Source organism: Bombina bombina, chromosome 6 (genome assembly GCF_027579735.1).
Source record: "Bombina bombina isolate aBomBom1 chromosome 6, aBomBom1.pri, whole genome shotgun sequence".
Lineage (NCBI taxonomy): Eukaryota > Metazoa > Chordata > Amphibia > Anura > Bombinatoridae > Bombina > Bombina bombina.
Genome location: NC_069504.1, coordinates 1,079,554,373 through 1,079,569,231, shown reverse-complemented (window position 1 = coordinate 1,079,569,231; position 14,859 = coordinate 1,079,554,373). Strand labels below are relative to the sequence as shown.

The following is a 14,859-nucleotide window of genomic DNA, read 5'->3' as shown; positions in this document are numbered from 1 at the left end:
ATACGAGCAATGACTCGTGGAAGGAGAGCAAAAGGAGGAAACTGGTATGCCAACCTGAAAATCCAAGGAACCGCCAGTGCATCTATCAGAACGGCCTGCGGATCTCTTGACCTTGAACCATACCTTGGCATTCTGACGGGACGCCATCAGATCCAACTCCGGCACCCCCCATTTGAGGACTAAGCTGGAAAACACCTCCGGATGGAGATCCCACTCCCCAGGATGAAAAGTCTGTCTGCTCAAAAAAAACGCTTCCCAGTTGTCTACTCCTGGAATGTGGAAGGCAGCAATTGTGGGTCTCTGCCCACTGAAGATTTACCTAGAAACCACCTCCGGAAGGAGAACCCACTCCCCGGAAAAAAAACATAATTTATGCTTACCTGATAAATTCCTTTCTTCTGTAGTGTGATCAGTCCACGGGTCATCATTACTTCTGGGATATTACTCCTCCCCAACAGGAAGTGCAAGAGGATTCACCCAGCAGAGCTGCATATAGCTCCTCCCCTCTACGTCACTCCCAGTCATTCGACCAAGGACCAACGAGAAAGGAAAAGCCAAGGGTGAAGTGGTGACTGGAGTATAAATTAAAAAATATTTACCTGCCTTAAAAACAGGGCGGGCCGTGGACTGATCACACTACAGAAGAAAGGAATTTATCAGGTAAGCATAAATTATGTTTTCTTCTGTTAAGTGTGATCAGTCCACGGGTCATCATTACTTCTGGGATACCAATACCAAAGCAAAAGTACACGGATGACGGGAGGGATAGGCAGGCTCTTTATACAGAAGGAACCACTGCCTGAAGAACCTTTCTCCCAAAAATAGCCTCCGATGAAGCAAAAGTGTCAAATTTGTAAAATTTGGAAAAAGTATGAAGCGAAGACCAAGTTGCAGCCTTGCAAATCTGTTCAACAGAGGCCTCATTCTTGAAGGCCCAAGTGGAAGCCACAGTTCTAGTAGAATGAGCTGTAATTCTTTCAGGAGGCTGCTGTCCAGCAGTCTCATAAGCTAAACGAATTATGCTACGAAGCCAAAAAGAAAGAGAGGTAGCGGAAGCTTTTTGACTTCTCCTCTGCCCAGAGTAAATGACAAACAGAGAAGACGTTTGTCGAAATTCCTTAGTTGCCTGTAAGTAAAATTTTAGAGCACGGACTACATCCAGGTTGTGCAGTAGACGTTCCTTCTTTGAAGAAGGATTTGGGCATAAAGAAGGAACAACAATCTCTTGATTGATATTCCTGTTAGTAACTACCTTAGGTAAGAACCCAGGTTTAGTACGCAGGACTACCTTATCCGAATGAAAAATCAAATAAGGAGAATCACAATGTAAGGCTGATAATTCAGAGACTCTTCGAGCCGAGGAAATAGCCATTAAAAATAGAACTTTCCAAGATAACAACTTTATATCAATGGAATGAAGGAGTTCAAACGGAACGCCCTGTAAAACATTAAGAACAAGGTTTAAACTCCATGGTGGAGCAACAGTTTTAAACACAGGCTTAATCCTGGCCAAAGCCTGACAAAAAGCCTGGACGTCAGGAACTTCTGACAGACGTTTGTGTAACAGAATGGACAGAGCTGAGATCTGTCCCTTTAATGAACTAGCAGATAAACCCTTTTCTAAACCTTCTTGTAGAAAAGACAATATCCTAGGAATCCTAACCTTACTCCAAGAGTAACCTTTGGATTCACACCAATATAGGTATTTACGCCATATCTTATGGTAAATCTTTCTGGTAACAGGTTTCCTAGCCTGTATTAAGGTATCAATAACTGACTCAGAAAACCCACGTCTTGATAAAATCAAGCGTTCAATTTCCAAGCAGTCGGCTTCAGAGAAGTTAGATTTTGATGTTTGAAGGGACCCTGTATCAGAAGGTCCTGTTTCAGAGGTAGAGACCAAGGTGGACAGGATGACATGTCCACCAGGTCTGCATACCAAGTCCTGCGTGGCCACGCAGGTGCTATTAGAATCACTGATGCTCTCTCTTGTTTGATTCTGGCAATCAATCGAGGAAGCAACGGGAAGGGTGGAAACACGTAAGCCATCCTGAAGTCCCAAGGTGCTGTCAGAGCATCTATCAGGACTGCTCCTGGATCCCTGGATCTGGACCCGTAACGAGGAAGCTTGGCGTTCTGTCGAGACGCCATGAGATCTATCTCTGGTTTGCCCCAACGTCGAAGTATTTGGGCAAAGACCTCCGGATGAAGTTCCCACTCCCCCGGATGAAAAGTCTGACGACTTAAGAAATCCGCCTCCCAGTTCTCCACTCCCGGGATGTGGATTGCTGACAGGTGGCAAGAGTGAGACTCTGCCCAGCAAATTATCTTTGATACTTCCATCATAGCTAGGGAGCTTCTTGTCCCTCCCTGATGGTTGATGTAAGCTACAGTCGTGATGTTGTCCGACTGAAACCTGATGAACCCCCGAGTTGTCAACTGGGGCCAAGCCAGGAGGGCATTGAGAACTGCTCTCAATTCCAGAATGTTTATTGGCAGGAGACTCTCCTCCTGACTCCATTGTCCCTGAGCCTTCAGAGAATTCCAGACGGCACCCCAACCTAGAAGGCTGGCGTCTGTTGTTACAATTGTCCAGTCTGGTCTGCTGAATGGCATCCCCCTGGACAGATGTGGCCGAGAAAGCCACCATAGAAGAGAATTTCTGGTCTCTTGATCCAGATTCAGAGAAGGGGATAAGTCTGAGTAATCCCCATTCCACTGACTTAGCATGCACAGTTGCAGTGGTCTGAGGTGTAAGCGTGCAAAGGGTACTATGTCCATTGCCGCTACCATTAAGCCGATTACCTCCATGCATTGAGCCACTGACGGGTGTTGAATGGAATGAAGGGTGCGGCAAGCACTTTGAAGTCTTGTTAGCCTGTCCTCTGTCAGGTAAATCTTCATTTCTACAGAATCTATAAGAGTCCCCAGGAAGGGAACTCTTGTGAGTGGAACGAGTGAACTTTTCTTTTCGTTCACCTTCCATCCATGTGACCTTAGAAATGCCAGCACTAACTCTGTATGAGACTTGGCAGTTTGAAAGCTTGAAGCTTGTATCAGAATGTCGTCTAGGTATGGAGCTACCGAGATTCCCCGCGGTCTTAGAACCGCCAGAAGAGCACCCAGAACCTTTGTGAAGATTCTTGGAGCTGTAGCCAATCCGAATGGAAGAGCCACAAACTGGTAATGCCTGTCTAGGAAGGCAAACCTTAGGTACCGATAATGATCTTTGTGAATCGGTATGTGAAGGTAAGCATCTTTAATATCTACAGTGGTCATGTACTGACCCTCTTGGATCATAGGTAAAATTGTCCGAATAGTCTCCATCTTGAACGATGGAACTCTTAGGAATTTGTTTAGGATCTTTAAGTCCAGGATTGGTCTGAAAGTTCCCTCTTTTTTGGGAACCACAAACAGATTTGAGTAAAACCCCTGTCCCTGTTCCGATCGTGGAACTGGATGGATTACTCCCATTAACAAGAGCTCTTGTACGCAGCGTAGAAACGCCTCTTTCTTTGTCTGGATTGTTGACAATCTTGACAGATGAAATCTCTCTCTTGGAGGAGAGTATTTGAAGTCCAGTAGGTATCCCTGAGATATTATCTCTAGCGCCCAGGGATCCTGAACATCTCTTGCCCAAGCCTGGGCGAAGAGAGAAAGTCTGCCCCCCACTAGATCCGATCCCGGATCGGGGGCCCTCAATTCATGCTGTTTTAGGGGCAGCAGCAGGTTTCCTAGTCTGCTTGCCCTTGTTCCAGGACTGGTTAGGTTTCCAGCCTTGTCTGTAGCGAGCAACAGCTCCTTCCTGTTTTGGTGCAGAGGAAGTTGATGCTGCTCCTGCTTTGAAATTACGAAAGGAACGAAAATTAGACTGTCTAGTCTTGGCTTTGGCTTTGTCCTGAGGCAGGGCATGGCCTTTACCTCCTGTAATGTCAGCGATAATCTCTTTCAACCCGGGCCCGAATAAGGTCTGCCCTTTGAAAGGTATATTAAGCAATTTAGACTTAGAAGTAACATCAGCTGACCAGGATTTTAGCCACAGCGCCCTGCGTGCCTGAATGGCGAATCCTGAATTTTTCGCCGTAAGTTTAGTAAGATGTACTACGGCCTCCGAAATGAATGAATTAGCTAGTTTAAGGACTCTAAGCCTGTCCGTAATGTCGTCCAGTGTAGCTGAACCAATGTTCTCTTCCAGAGACTCAATCCAGAATGCCGCTGCAGCCGTGATCGGCGCAATGCATGCAAGGGGTTGCAATATAAAACCTTGTTGAACAAACATTTTCTTAAGGTAACCCTCTAACTTTTTATCCATTGGATCTGAAAAAGCACAGCTATCCTCCACCGGGATAGTGGTACGCTTAGCTAAGGTAGAAACTGCTCCCTCCACCTTAGGGACCGTTTGCCATAAGTCCCTTGTGGTGGCGTCTATTGGAAACATTTTTCTAAATATCGGAGGGGGTGAGAACGGCACACCGGGTCTATCCCACTCCTTAGTAACAATTTCAGTAAGTCTCTTAGGTATAGGAAAAACCTCAGTACTCGTCGGTACCGCAAAATATTTATCCAACCTACACATTTTCTCTGGTATTGCAACTGTGTTACAATCATTCAGAGCCGCTAACACCTCCCCTAGTAATACACGGAGGTTTTCCAGTTTAAATTTAAAATTTGAAATATCTGAATCCAGTCTGTTTGGATCAGAACCGTCACCCACAGAATGAAGTTCTCCGTCCTCATGTTCTGCCACCTGTGACGCAGTGTCTGACATGGCCCTAATATTATCAGCGCACTCTGTTCTCACCCCAGAGTGATCACGCTTACCTCTTAGTTCTGGTAATTTAGCCAAAACCTCAGTCATAACAGTAGCCATATCCTGTAATGTGATTTGTAATGGCCGCCCAGATGTACTCGGCGCTACAATATCACGCACCTCCCTCTGAGCGGGAGATGTAGGTACTGACACGTGAGGCGAGTTAGTCGGCATAACTCTCCCCTCGTTGTTTGGTGAAATTTGTTCAACTTGTACAGATTGACTTTTATTTAAAGTAGCATCAATACAGTTAGTACATAAATTTCTATTGGGCTCCACTTTGGCATTGCAACAAATGACACAAGTATCATCCTCTGAATCAGACATGTTTAACACACTAGCAAACAAACTTGCAACTTGGAAATACAATTCAATTAGAATAATATTAAAACGTACTGTGCCTTTAAGAAGCACAGAAGATTTATGACAGTTGAAAATTAATAAAATTGAAACAGTAATAGCCTCAATCCTTGTAAACAACACAACTTTAGCAAAGGTTTAATTCCATTAGCAAAGATAACAAATTCTGAAAGCAGGAAACAAATTACAGAATAAACGTTTATCTCAGTCAAACTATAATTCTCACAGCTCTGCTGAGAGAAATTACCTCCCTCAAAATAAGTTTTGAAGACCCCTGAGCTCTGTAGAGATGAACCGGATCATGAAGGGAATACAATGAGTTGCTGACTGAAATATTTGATGCTTAGTAAAAGCGCCAAAAAACGGCCCCTCCCCCTCACACACAGCAGTGAGGGAGAACAGAAACTGTCAGAAAACAGATTAAGCAACTGCCAAGTGGAAAAATAATGCCCAAACATTTATTCACTCAGTACCTCAGCAAATGAAAACGATTTTACATTCCAGCAAAAACGTTAAACATAATCTCTAGTTATTAAACAGCTTTATGTATTTCATACAGTGTAATTCTAGTGAAGTACCATTCCCCAGAATACTGAAGTGTAAAGTATACATACATGACATTATATCGGTATGGCAGGATTTTCTCATCAATTCCATTGTCAGAAAATAAAAACTGCTACATACCTCTATGCAGATTCATCTGCCCGCTGTCCCCTGATCTGAAGTTTACCTCTCCTCAGATGGCCGAGAAACAGCAATATGATCTTAACTACTCCGGCTAAAATCATAACCAAAACTCTGGTAGATTCTTCTTCAAACTCTGCCAGAGAGATAATAACACACTCCGGTGCTATTTTAAAATAACAAACTTTTGATTGAAGATATAAAACTAAGTATAATCACCATAGTCCTCTCACACATCCTATCTAGTCGTTGGGTGCAAGAGAATGACTGGGAGTGACGTAGAGGGGAGGAGCTATATGCAGCTCTGCTGGGTGAATCCTCTTGCACTTCCTGTTGGGGAGGAGTAATATCCCAGAAGTAATGACCCGTGGACTGATCACACTTAACAGAAGAAATAACTGTCTGTTAAGGAATCCAATTGTTCACCCCTGGACGACAGACATCAATTGTGAGCTTCAGCCCACTGAACAAACCAAGTCACTTTCAATATGGCTAAGGAACCCCAGTTCCTCCCTGATGGATGATATAAACCAAGAGGTGATATAGTCCGACTGGTACCAAACTAAGAACGACTGATGCCAAGATGCCAAGCTATCAGAGCATTGAAAATCGCTATCTACTCCAAACGTTAAAGAGAAGAGCAGACACTCCTGAGTCCATTATTTTATTAAGACCCAGACAGCATACCAGCCCAGCAGGATGGCATCCGTGGATACATCACCCAGGAATATCTCCAGAAGCACGGGCCCTGAGATAGAGATTCCTAAGAAAATACTACTGTTAAGAGACCCTTGTCGACTGATCTATATCTATTCCTTGAGACAGATCAGAATGTCTTCCATCCCAAAGAAAATAGCAAAAGGAATAAAGTCCATGGAAACCATAAGAGCAATTCCCTCCTATATCGATTTACTTAAAAAAATGAAGTAAATGCAGCTGCAGTTAAATCCTAACTCCCAACCTACTGGTTGTAAAAGGCTAAGCCATCTACCAGACAACTAGAGTTTGCTGTAGGCTGGACATTAGACTGCAGAGAGAGGAAAATGAATAAATCCTTGACTTTTACCTCTGTCAGTAAACTTTCTAAATACAGAATATAAAAAGTCCACCCATGAAGATGAAATGCGGAAGCTTCTCCAGGTTCATTTCCCGTCCATGGGAAAGTAGATTGGACAAAATCTCTTGAAAAAGATAGTTTTAAGGAAGGATGTCACCTGAACCATCTATAGTTTAGAAGATATACTACCCCAGGACCTAAAGATCTTTCTCGGCTGCTGAACCCATAAACTAGCAAAGATCCCGAAACATGGGAACAATAACACATCCCTCCGGTCTATGTTCTTATAAACAGACCCAGAACCAAAAGAGAATGGATATTATTTTGAAGGTCAGCACCAGAGATACTCGAGATAAAAATCCAGATCCCGTTCCCAGACAGGGGCTGGAACTCTCTCTGAGACTGGTCTAAAAGACATGACCCCTGATGATAAAGGAAAATACTCCTTCAGTCTTACTCACTTGACAAGTGATAGCAAAAACTCTTTTCACCCGCAAGTCAGAGGATAATACCGTCAGACCAGGTCCAAACAAGGAGAAAAAAAAAAAAAGGGGGAAATGCCAGAACCGTGGATTTGGAGGAATCCTAAAAAATTGAATCTGCCGCAGCAGAACTATAAGGCCTTGACTATACAACTAAGCCACAAGTAGGCTTCTCAGTTGAACAGCTGTAATACCCGGCGGGCTAGGACAGCACTTCCCCCTTATCCAAGACTAACTGGGAATCCCAGAAGACTTGGACTGCTACTTGGAGGATAAAAGGGGAGACTTCTGTGCTACAAAGGAATGAAAAAGCAGCAAGTGAAATAAATTATCGGCCTAACAGCCTTTCTAACATTGATCACCTCATGGAGTCCACCAAAATTGAATCTAACAAGACGTCGCAACAAAAGATGCCAGACTTGTCCATAAAAAATTTGTAAACCTACAGCTATCCTAAATAAGGATTGAAGTTATCTTAACCAGAATATCAATGGCCTCTACTACCTTAAGCACCATGATATTTAAAAGGAGATAGGTTATTACGGACAGGATAAGGGGAAAAAGAACCCTGACTTCTCCCATACCTGAGGAAATTCTCCTAACATGGTCGAGAACAGGCAAGTTTTTTAAACAAATGAATCCTAGTAAATAAAAATTCACTAGATTCTTGAGGATTGATAACGACAGGAGAGTCTAAGTTTCCCAAGTTGCCGACCCTTCCAAAATAAAAGGGAGATCTGAAAAGAACTTCTTCAGTACCAGATGAAGGCATTACACTGTCCAAAGCAGAGGGTTAAACCTCAAATGCTACCAACTATCCTGCTCATAAAACTACAAGGACAGAATGCATAGTAGCAAAAGGTGCAGACAATTTGTTATCCGATTCCTTAAAAGAACCTCTTGCGATTTCCCTTTAAGATAGGAAAGGAAGATAAAGCCACAGATGCCAAAAGCCACCTGAGCAGACATTTCTGCAAGCAAATAACTCCTCCTGGAGATGTAGAGGAACCACAGGGCACTGCATGTGACACCATACAACCATACAAGAGGCTCGGGACGATAGGAGAAAGCTGTGGCTTAGCCTAAACAGCATCACCCAGGGAGACATGAGGCTAAAAAGATTTTTAGAATCTTAAAAAAAATGAAAAAAAAAATGTATATTTAAAATATTTAACATGACACTGTCTGTCACTTTAAGAATTATAGGGACTTATTAAATAAGTAACATATTTAAGGACAGAAAATTAAACTAGTATTTCCTTAGGTGAAGGAAATCTAACCTACACATTATACTCCTCACTTTATAATGCACAGATGTACATGAAGAAAAATGTCTGCATATTCGAGTTTCTTTACATAAGAATTAATTACACTCAAAATCAGAGAAAACATGCGATTGTGACTTTAATGACCAAACTAAAAACAAGGGATAATCTTAAGAATAATCCCTCACACACACACTAAAAATTGTCCCCATAGATAGAGGAAACTATCAATAAAGAGGAAAGCAGCCGGCAGCTCCGTCCTGTTCTCATGCTGGAGAGCAGGTCGGAGAAGGAAAACAAGCGCTCAATCTCAAAAATGGCGCCGCTCCGAAAAACAAAAAAGGAGGTGTGGCCAAGGTCGTCACGGAAAGAACATAATGCTGTCGACCATTGTAGGTCTTAGAAGGGAAACTTGAGCATGACAAAATGTTAATAAAGTAAGCAAAAGCTTTAACCCTCACATAGTTCCCAAATTGGTATTAACAACAGAGCTGGATTTCAGCTCGCTTTACCTCGCCGGTCTCGCTTAACATGCTGATAAGTTTCTGAAAATTGCGTCAATCACAATCACCGAACAGTCCCTGTATCATTGTTACTATAAGATACAACGGTTCCAATATATAAAAAATTAGCCAAAAGGTAGTTAACTCCTTCCTCTTTTTGAAGGAGGATAACAGTCTCCATGTCTATGCATAATGTGCCTGCCACTGCCATAATCATCCCAAAAGGGATATGTCCCATTTAAAGCAGAGGGTCTTAACCCCTACAGTGCCAGCCTTCTAGCCCCAGAACAAAAGGCACTTACCTGCATTCTAGTCGTCTGGCAGTCAGACGACTCACAAAGCTTGAGAGGATGCCGCTCCTCACAAAGACCAGTGTAAAAAGAAAGAGTAAGCTTACTCAGGCTTTCTATACCAGGGCAGCAACATGTTAGGAAAACGCAGCAAAGCATACTTTACAAGTTCTTAACTGCTTTAAAGCCACCATAGCCCTGCTGAAGAGACTAACAAGGAGTACAGCTATACCCAAATTGTAATGGAAGATTAGAGCAATCTTGCCCTGTCCTCAAAATAAAAAAAATTTGATAGAAGAAACTTAATCAGGACACCTAATTACTTCAACTCCTCTTTGTACTAGAGGCAAAGAGAATGACTGGGGGTTGTGGGTAGGGAAGTAATACTTAACAGCTTTGCTGTGGTGCTCTTTGCCTCCTCCTCCTCCTATTGGTGTGAATCCAGGGGCTACTCATGGAGTAGAGTTAGGATTCCTAGAATTTTGTCCTTTCTCCAAGAGGGTTTGGAGAAAGGATTATCGACAAGTTCCCTAAAGGGTCAAATATCTGCCTTATCTATTTTGTTACACAAACGTCTGGCAGATGATGTACAATCATTTTGTCAGGCCTTGGTCAGGATCAGGCCTGTGTTCAAACCAGTTACTCCTCCATGGAGTCTGAATTTAGCTCTTAAAGTTCTTCAAGGGGCTCCATTTGAGTCTATGCATTCCTTAGATATTAAATTGTTATCTTGGAAAGTTTTATTTCTTGTTGCAATTGCTTCTGCTTGAAGAGTGTCAGCAGTATGAGTCCCCTTACCTTATTTTTCATTCAGATAAGGTAGTTTTACGTTCTAAAATTAGGATTTCTTCCTATAGTAGTTTCTGATCGGAACATTAATCAGGAGATTGTTGTTCCTTCCTTGTGTCCTAATCCTACCTAGCAGAAGGAACGGCTTCTGCACAATTTGGACGTGGTTCGTGCTTTAACATTTTACCTGTAGACAACTAAGGATCTTCGTCAGTCTTCTGCTTTTTGTGGTTTTCTCAGGAAAACGAAAGGGACAGAAAGCTACGACTACTTCTCTTTCTTTTTGGCTGAAGAGTATCATACGTTTTGCATATGAGACTGCTGGACAGCAGCCTCCAGAGAGAGTTACGGCTCATTCAACGAGGGCTGTTGCTTCCTCATGGGCATTCAAGAAAGAAGCTTCTGTGGAACAGATTTGCAAGGCTGCAACTTAGTCCTCTATTCACACTTTTTCAAAATTCTACAAATTTGACACTTTTGGGAGAAAGGTGCAGTGGTGCCTTCTGTTTAGGTTCCCTGTCTTGTCCCTCCTGTATCCTCTGTGTACTCCAGCTTGGGTATTGATTCCCAATAGTAATAAATATGATCCGTGGACTCATCGTGTCGTCAAAAAGAAAATTTATGCTTACCTGATAAATTTATTTCTTTTTTGACACGATGAGTCCACGGCCCGCCATGTTTTTGTAAGACAGGTTGTTGGTTATTATAAACTTCAGACACCTCAGCACCTTGTTACTTCCTTTCTCTCCTTTACTTCGGTCGAATGACTGGGTTGGGAGGGAAGGGAGGTGATATTTAACAGCTTTGCTGTGGTGCTATTTGCCGCCTCCTGCTAACCAGGAGCTGAATATCCCAATAGTAATTAAGATGATCCGTGGACTCATCGTGTCAAAAAAGAAATAAATTTATCAGGTAAGCATAAATTTTCTTTTTTATTAATCATTTTTAATATTTCAAAAACGCAATTTGAGATATGTAATTCTTCATGTGCACTAACACGACACCGAGTTAGACCTAAAGCGCAAGACACAAATCACTTAGCGCATATTTACATTCCTATGTTCGTCACACTCAAAAAAAAAAAAAAAAAAAAAAAAAAAAAAATGTTATATATATATATATATATATATATATATATATATATATATATATATATATATATATATATATATATATATATATATATATATATATATATATATATATATATATATATAATGTTAAAATAAAATAGATATATAAACACCTATAGGAATGCATTTAGGGTGTGTTTAATGCTACTTTTTTTTTTTTTTTTAACGCACTAACCTCTACGCAAGATTGTCAGTTGCAATAACCCGAGTGTTAAATATTGCTTGATGAGCCACCGTTTGCACACAACTTGTAATCTAGCCCTTAGTTGTTTAATGTGCTTTTAAGATTATTGTTATTTATTTTTTCTGTGGTTAATGTATATGTTGAATATATATTTAAAATATTAATGGCTGTTGGTATTTTTACATAGTGCATTAAATAAAAAATATCAACCAAATTTTTATCTAAACAGTTTCAGGAGTGTAATAATAACTTGAAAACTAACAAAAGTGTGATTCCATTTATCATCTAAACTCGCTAAATAAAAAATAAAAATTTGGAATACCTGTTATTTCAGATAATTGTGATATTCCTCGTAGTGTCAGACCCCATGCCAGTCTAACTGTTGCTTGTAAGCCTGGTAGTTTCCATGGTTTGGGGTCCTGAAGACGGGTGTGTATGGATGAAATGTACTGTTTCTCTGTGAGCAGAGGTGATTGTTGCATTAAATCTAAAAGAAGATTAAGAAGATAAAAAAATATTTATCTATTTAGCAGCATTTTATAAGTACAAATCATCAAGTTTAATGTTCACAAATTGCCAATGCTTATTTTCTTTTTTTTCTTTTATAATTTTTATTGAGGTTGTGCGAGAGCAATACAACTTATGTGAAACATCATATCATCAAAACAAACAAAAAACAGAATTTATGTTTACCTGATAAATTACTTTCTCCAACGGTGTGTCCGGTCCACGGCGTCATCCTTACTTGTGGGATATTCTCCTCCCCAACAGGAAATGGCAAAGAGCCCAGCAAAGCTGGTCACATGATCCCTCCTAGGCTCCGCCTTCCCCAGTCATTCGACCGACGTAAAGGAGGAATATTTGCATAGGAGAAATCATATGATACCGTGGTGACTGTAGTTAAAGAAAATAAATTATCAGACCTGATTAAAAAACCAGGGCGGGCCGTGGACCGGACACACCGTTGGAGAAAGTAATTTATCAGGTAAACATAAATTCTGTTTTCTCCAACATAGGTGTGTCCGGTCCACGGCGTCATCCTTACTTGTGGGAACCAATACCAAAGCTTTAGGACACGGATGAAGGGAGGGAGCAAATCAGGTCACCTAGATGGAAGGCACCACGGCTTGCAAAACCTTTCTCCCAAAAATAGCCTCAGAAGAAGCAAAAGTATCAAATTTGTAAAATTTAGTAAAAGTGTGCAGTGAAGACCAAGTCGCTGCCTTACATATCTGATCAACAGAAGCCTCGTTCTTGAAGGCCCATGTGGAAGCCACAGCCCTAGTAGAATGAGCTGTGATTCTTTCAGGAGGCTGCCGTCCGGCAGTCTCGTAAGCCAATCTGATGATGCTTTTAATCCAAAAAGAGAGAGAGGTAGAAGTTGCTTTTTGACCTCTCCTTTTACCAGAATAAACAACAAACAAAGAAGATGTTTGTCTAAAATCCTTTGTAGCATCTAAATAGAATTTTAGAGCACGAACTACATCCAAATTGTGCAACAAACGTTCCTTCTTTGAAACTGGATTCGGACACAAAGAAGGCACGACTATCTCCTGGTTAATGTTTTTGTTAGAAACAACTTTCGGAAGAAAACCAGGTTTAGTACGTAAAACCACCTTATCTGCATGGAACACCAGATAAGGAGGAGAACACTGCAGAGCAGATAATTCTGAAACTCTTCTAGCAGAAGAAATTGCAACCAAAAACAAAACTTTCCAAGATAATAACTTAATATCTACGGAATGTAAGGGTTCAAACGGAACCCCCTGAAGAACTGAAAGAACTAAATTGAGACTCCAAGGAGGAGTCAAATGTTTGTAAACAGGCTTGATTCTAACCAGAGCCTGAACAAAGGCTTGAACATCTGGCACAGCTGCCAGCTTTTTGTGAAGTAACACAGACAAGGCAGAAATCTGTCCCTTCAAAGAACTTGCAGATAATCCTTTCTCCAAACCTTCTTGAAGAAAGGATAGAATCTTAGGAATTTTTACCTTGTCCCAAGGGAATCCTTTAGATTCACACCAACAGATATATTTTTTCCATATTTTGTGGTAGATTTTTCTAGTTACAGGCTTTCTGGCCTGAACAAGAGTATCAATGACAGAATCTGAGAACCCTCGCTTTGATAAGATCAAGCGTTCAATCTCCAAGCAGTCAGTTGGAGTGAGACCAGATTCGGATGTTCGAACGGACCTTGAACAAGAAGGTCTCGTCTCAAAGGTAGCTTCCATGGTGGAGCCGATGACATATTCACCAGGTCTGCATACCAAGTCCTGCGTGGCCACGCAGGAGCTATCAAGATCACCGATGCCCTCTCCTGATTGATCCTGGCTACCAGCCTGGGGATGAGAGGAAACGGCGGGAATACATAAGCTAGTTTGAAGGTCCAAGGTGCTACTAATGCATCTACTAGAGTCGCCTTGGGATCCCTGGATCTGGACCCGTAGCAAGGAACCTTGAAGTTCTGACGAGAGGCCATCAGATCCATGTCTGGAATGCCCCACAATTGAGTAATTTGGGCAAAGATTTCCGGATGGAGTTCCCACTCCCCCGGATGAAATGTCTGACGACTCAGAAAATCCGCTTCCCAATTTTCCACTCCTGGGATGTGGATTGCAGACAAGTGGCAGGAGTGAGTCTCCGCCCATTGAATGATTTTGGTCACTTCTTCCATCGCCAGGGAACTCCTTGTTCCCCCCTGATGGTTGATGTACGCAACAGTCGTCATGTTGTCTGATTGAAACCGTATGAACTTGGCCTTTGCTAGCTGAGGCCAAGCCTTGAGAGCATTGAATATCGCTCTCAGTTCCAGAATATTTATCGGGAGAAGAGATTCTTCCCGAGACCAAAGACCCTGAGCTTTCAGGGGTCCCCAGACCGCGCCCCAGCCCACCAGACTGGCGTCGGTCGTGACAATGACCCACTCTGGTCTGCGGAAGCTCATCCCCTGTGACAGGTTGTCCAGGGACAGCCACCAACGGAGTGAATCTCTGGTCCTCTGATCTACTTGTATCGTCGGAGACAAGTCTGTATAGTCCCCATTCCACTGACTGAGCATGCACAGTTGTAATGGTCTTAGATGAATTCGCGCAAAAGGAACTATGTCCATTGCCGCTACCATCAAACCTATTACTTCCATGCACTGCGCTATGGAAGGAAGAGGAACAGAATGAAGTATTTGACAAGAGTTTAGAAGTTTTGATTTTCTGGCCTCTGTCAGAAAAATCCTCATTTCTAAGGAGTCTATTATTGTTCCCAAGAAGGGAACCCTTGTTGACGGAGATAGCGAACTTTTTTCTACG

General features: G+C 42.0%; 1 protein-coding gene across 1 annotated transcript in view; it reads right to left on the bottom strand.

Annotated features, from left to right (window-relative positions):
* NUP205 (nucleoporin 205) overlaps positions 1-14,859 on the bottom strand; it is a 373,309-nt gene that overhangs the window by 324,714 nt on the left and 33,736 nt on the right. The window contains exon 7 of the mRNA XM_053719689.1: positions 11,880-12,044. Within this exon, the coding sequence (XP_053575664.1) occupies positions 11,880-12,044 (165 nt within the window). The remainder of the gene's footprint in view (positions 1-11,879; positions 12,045-14,859) is intronic.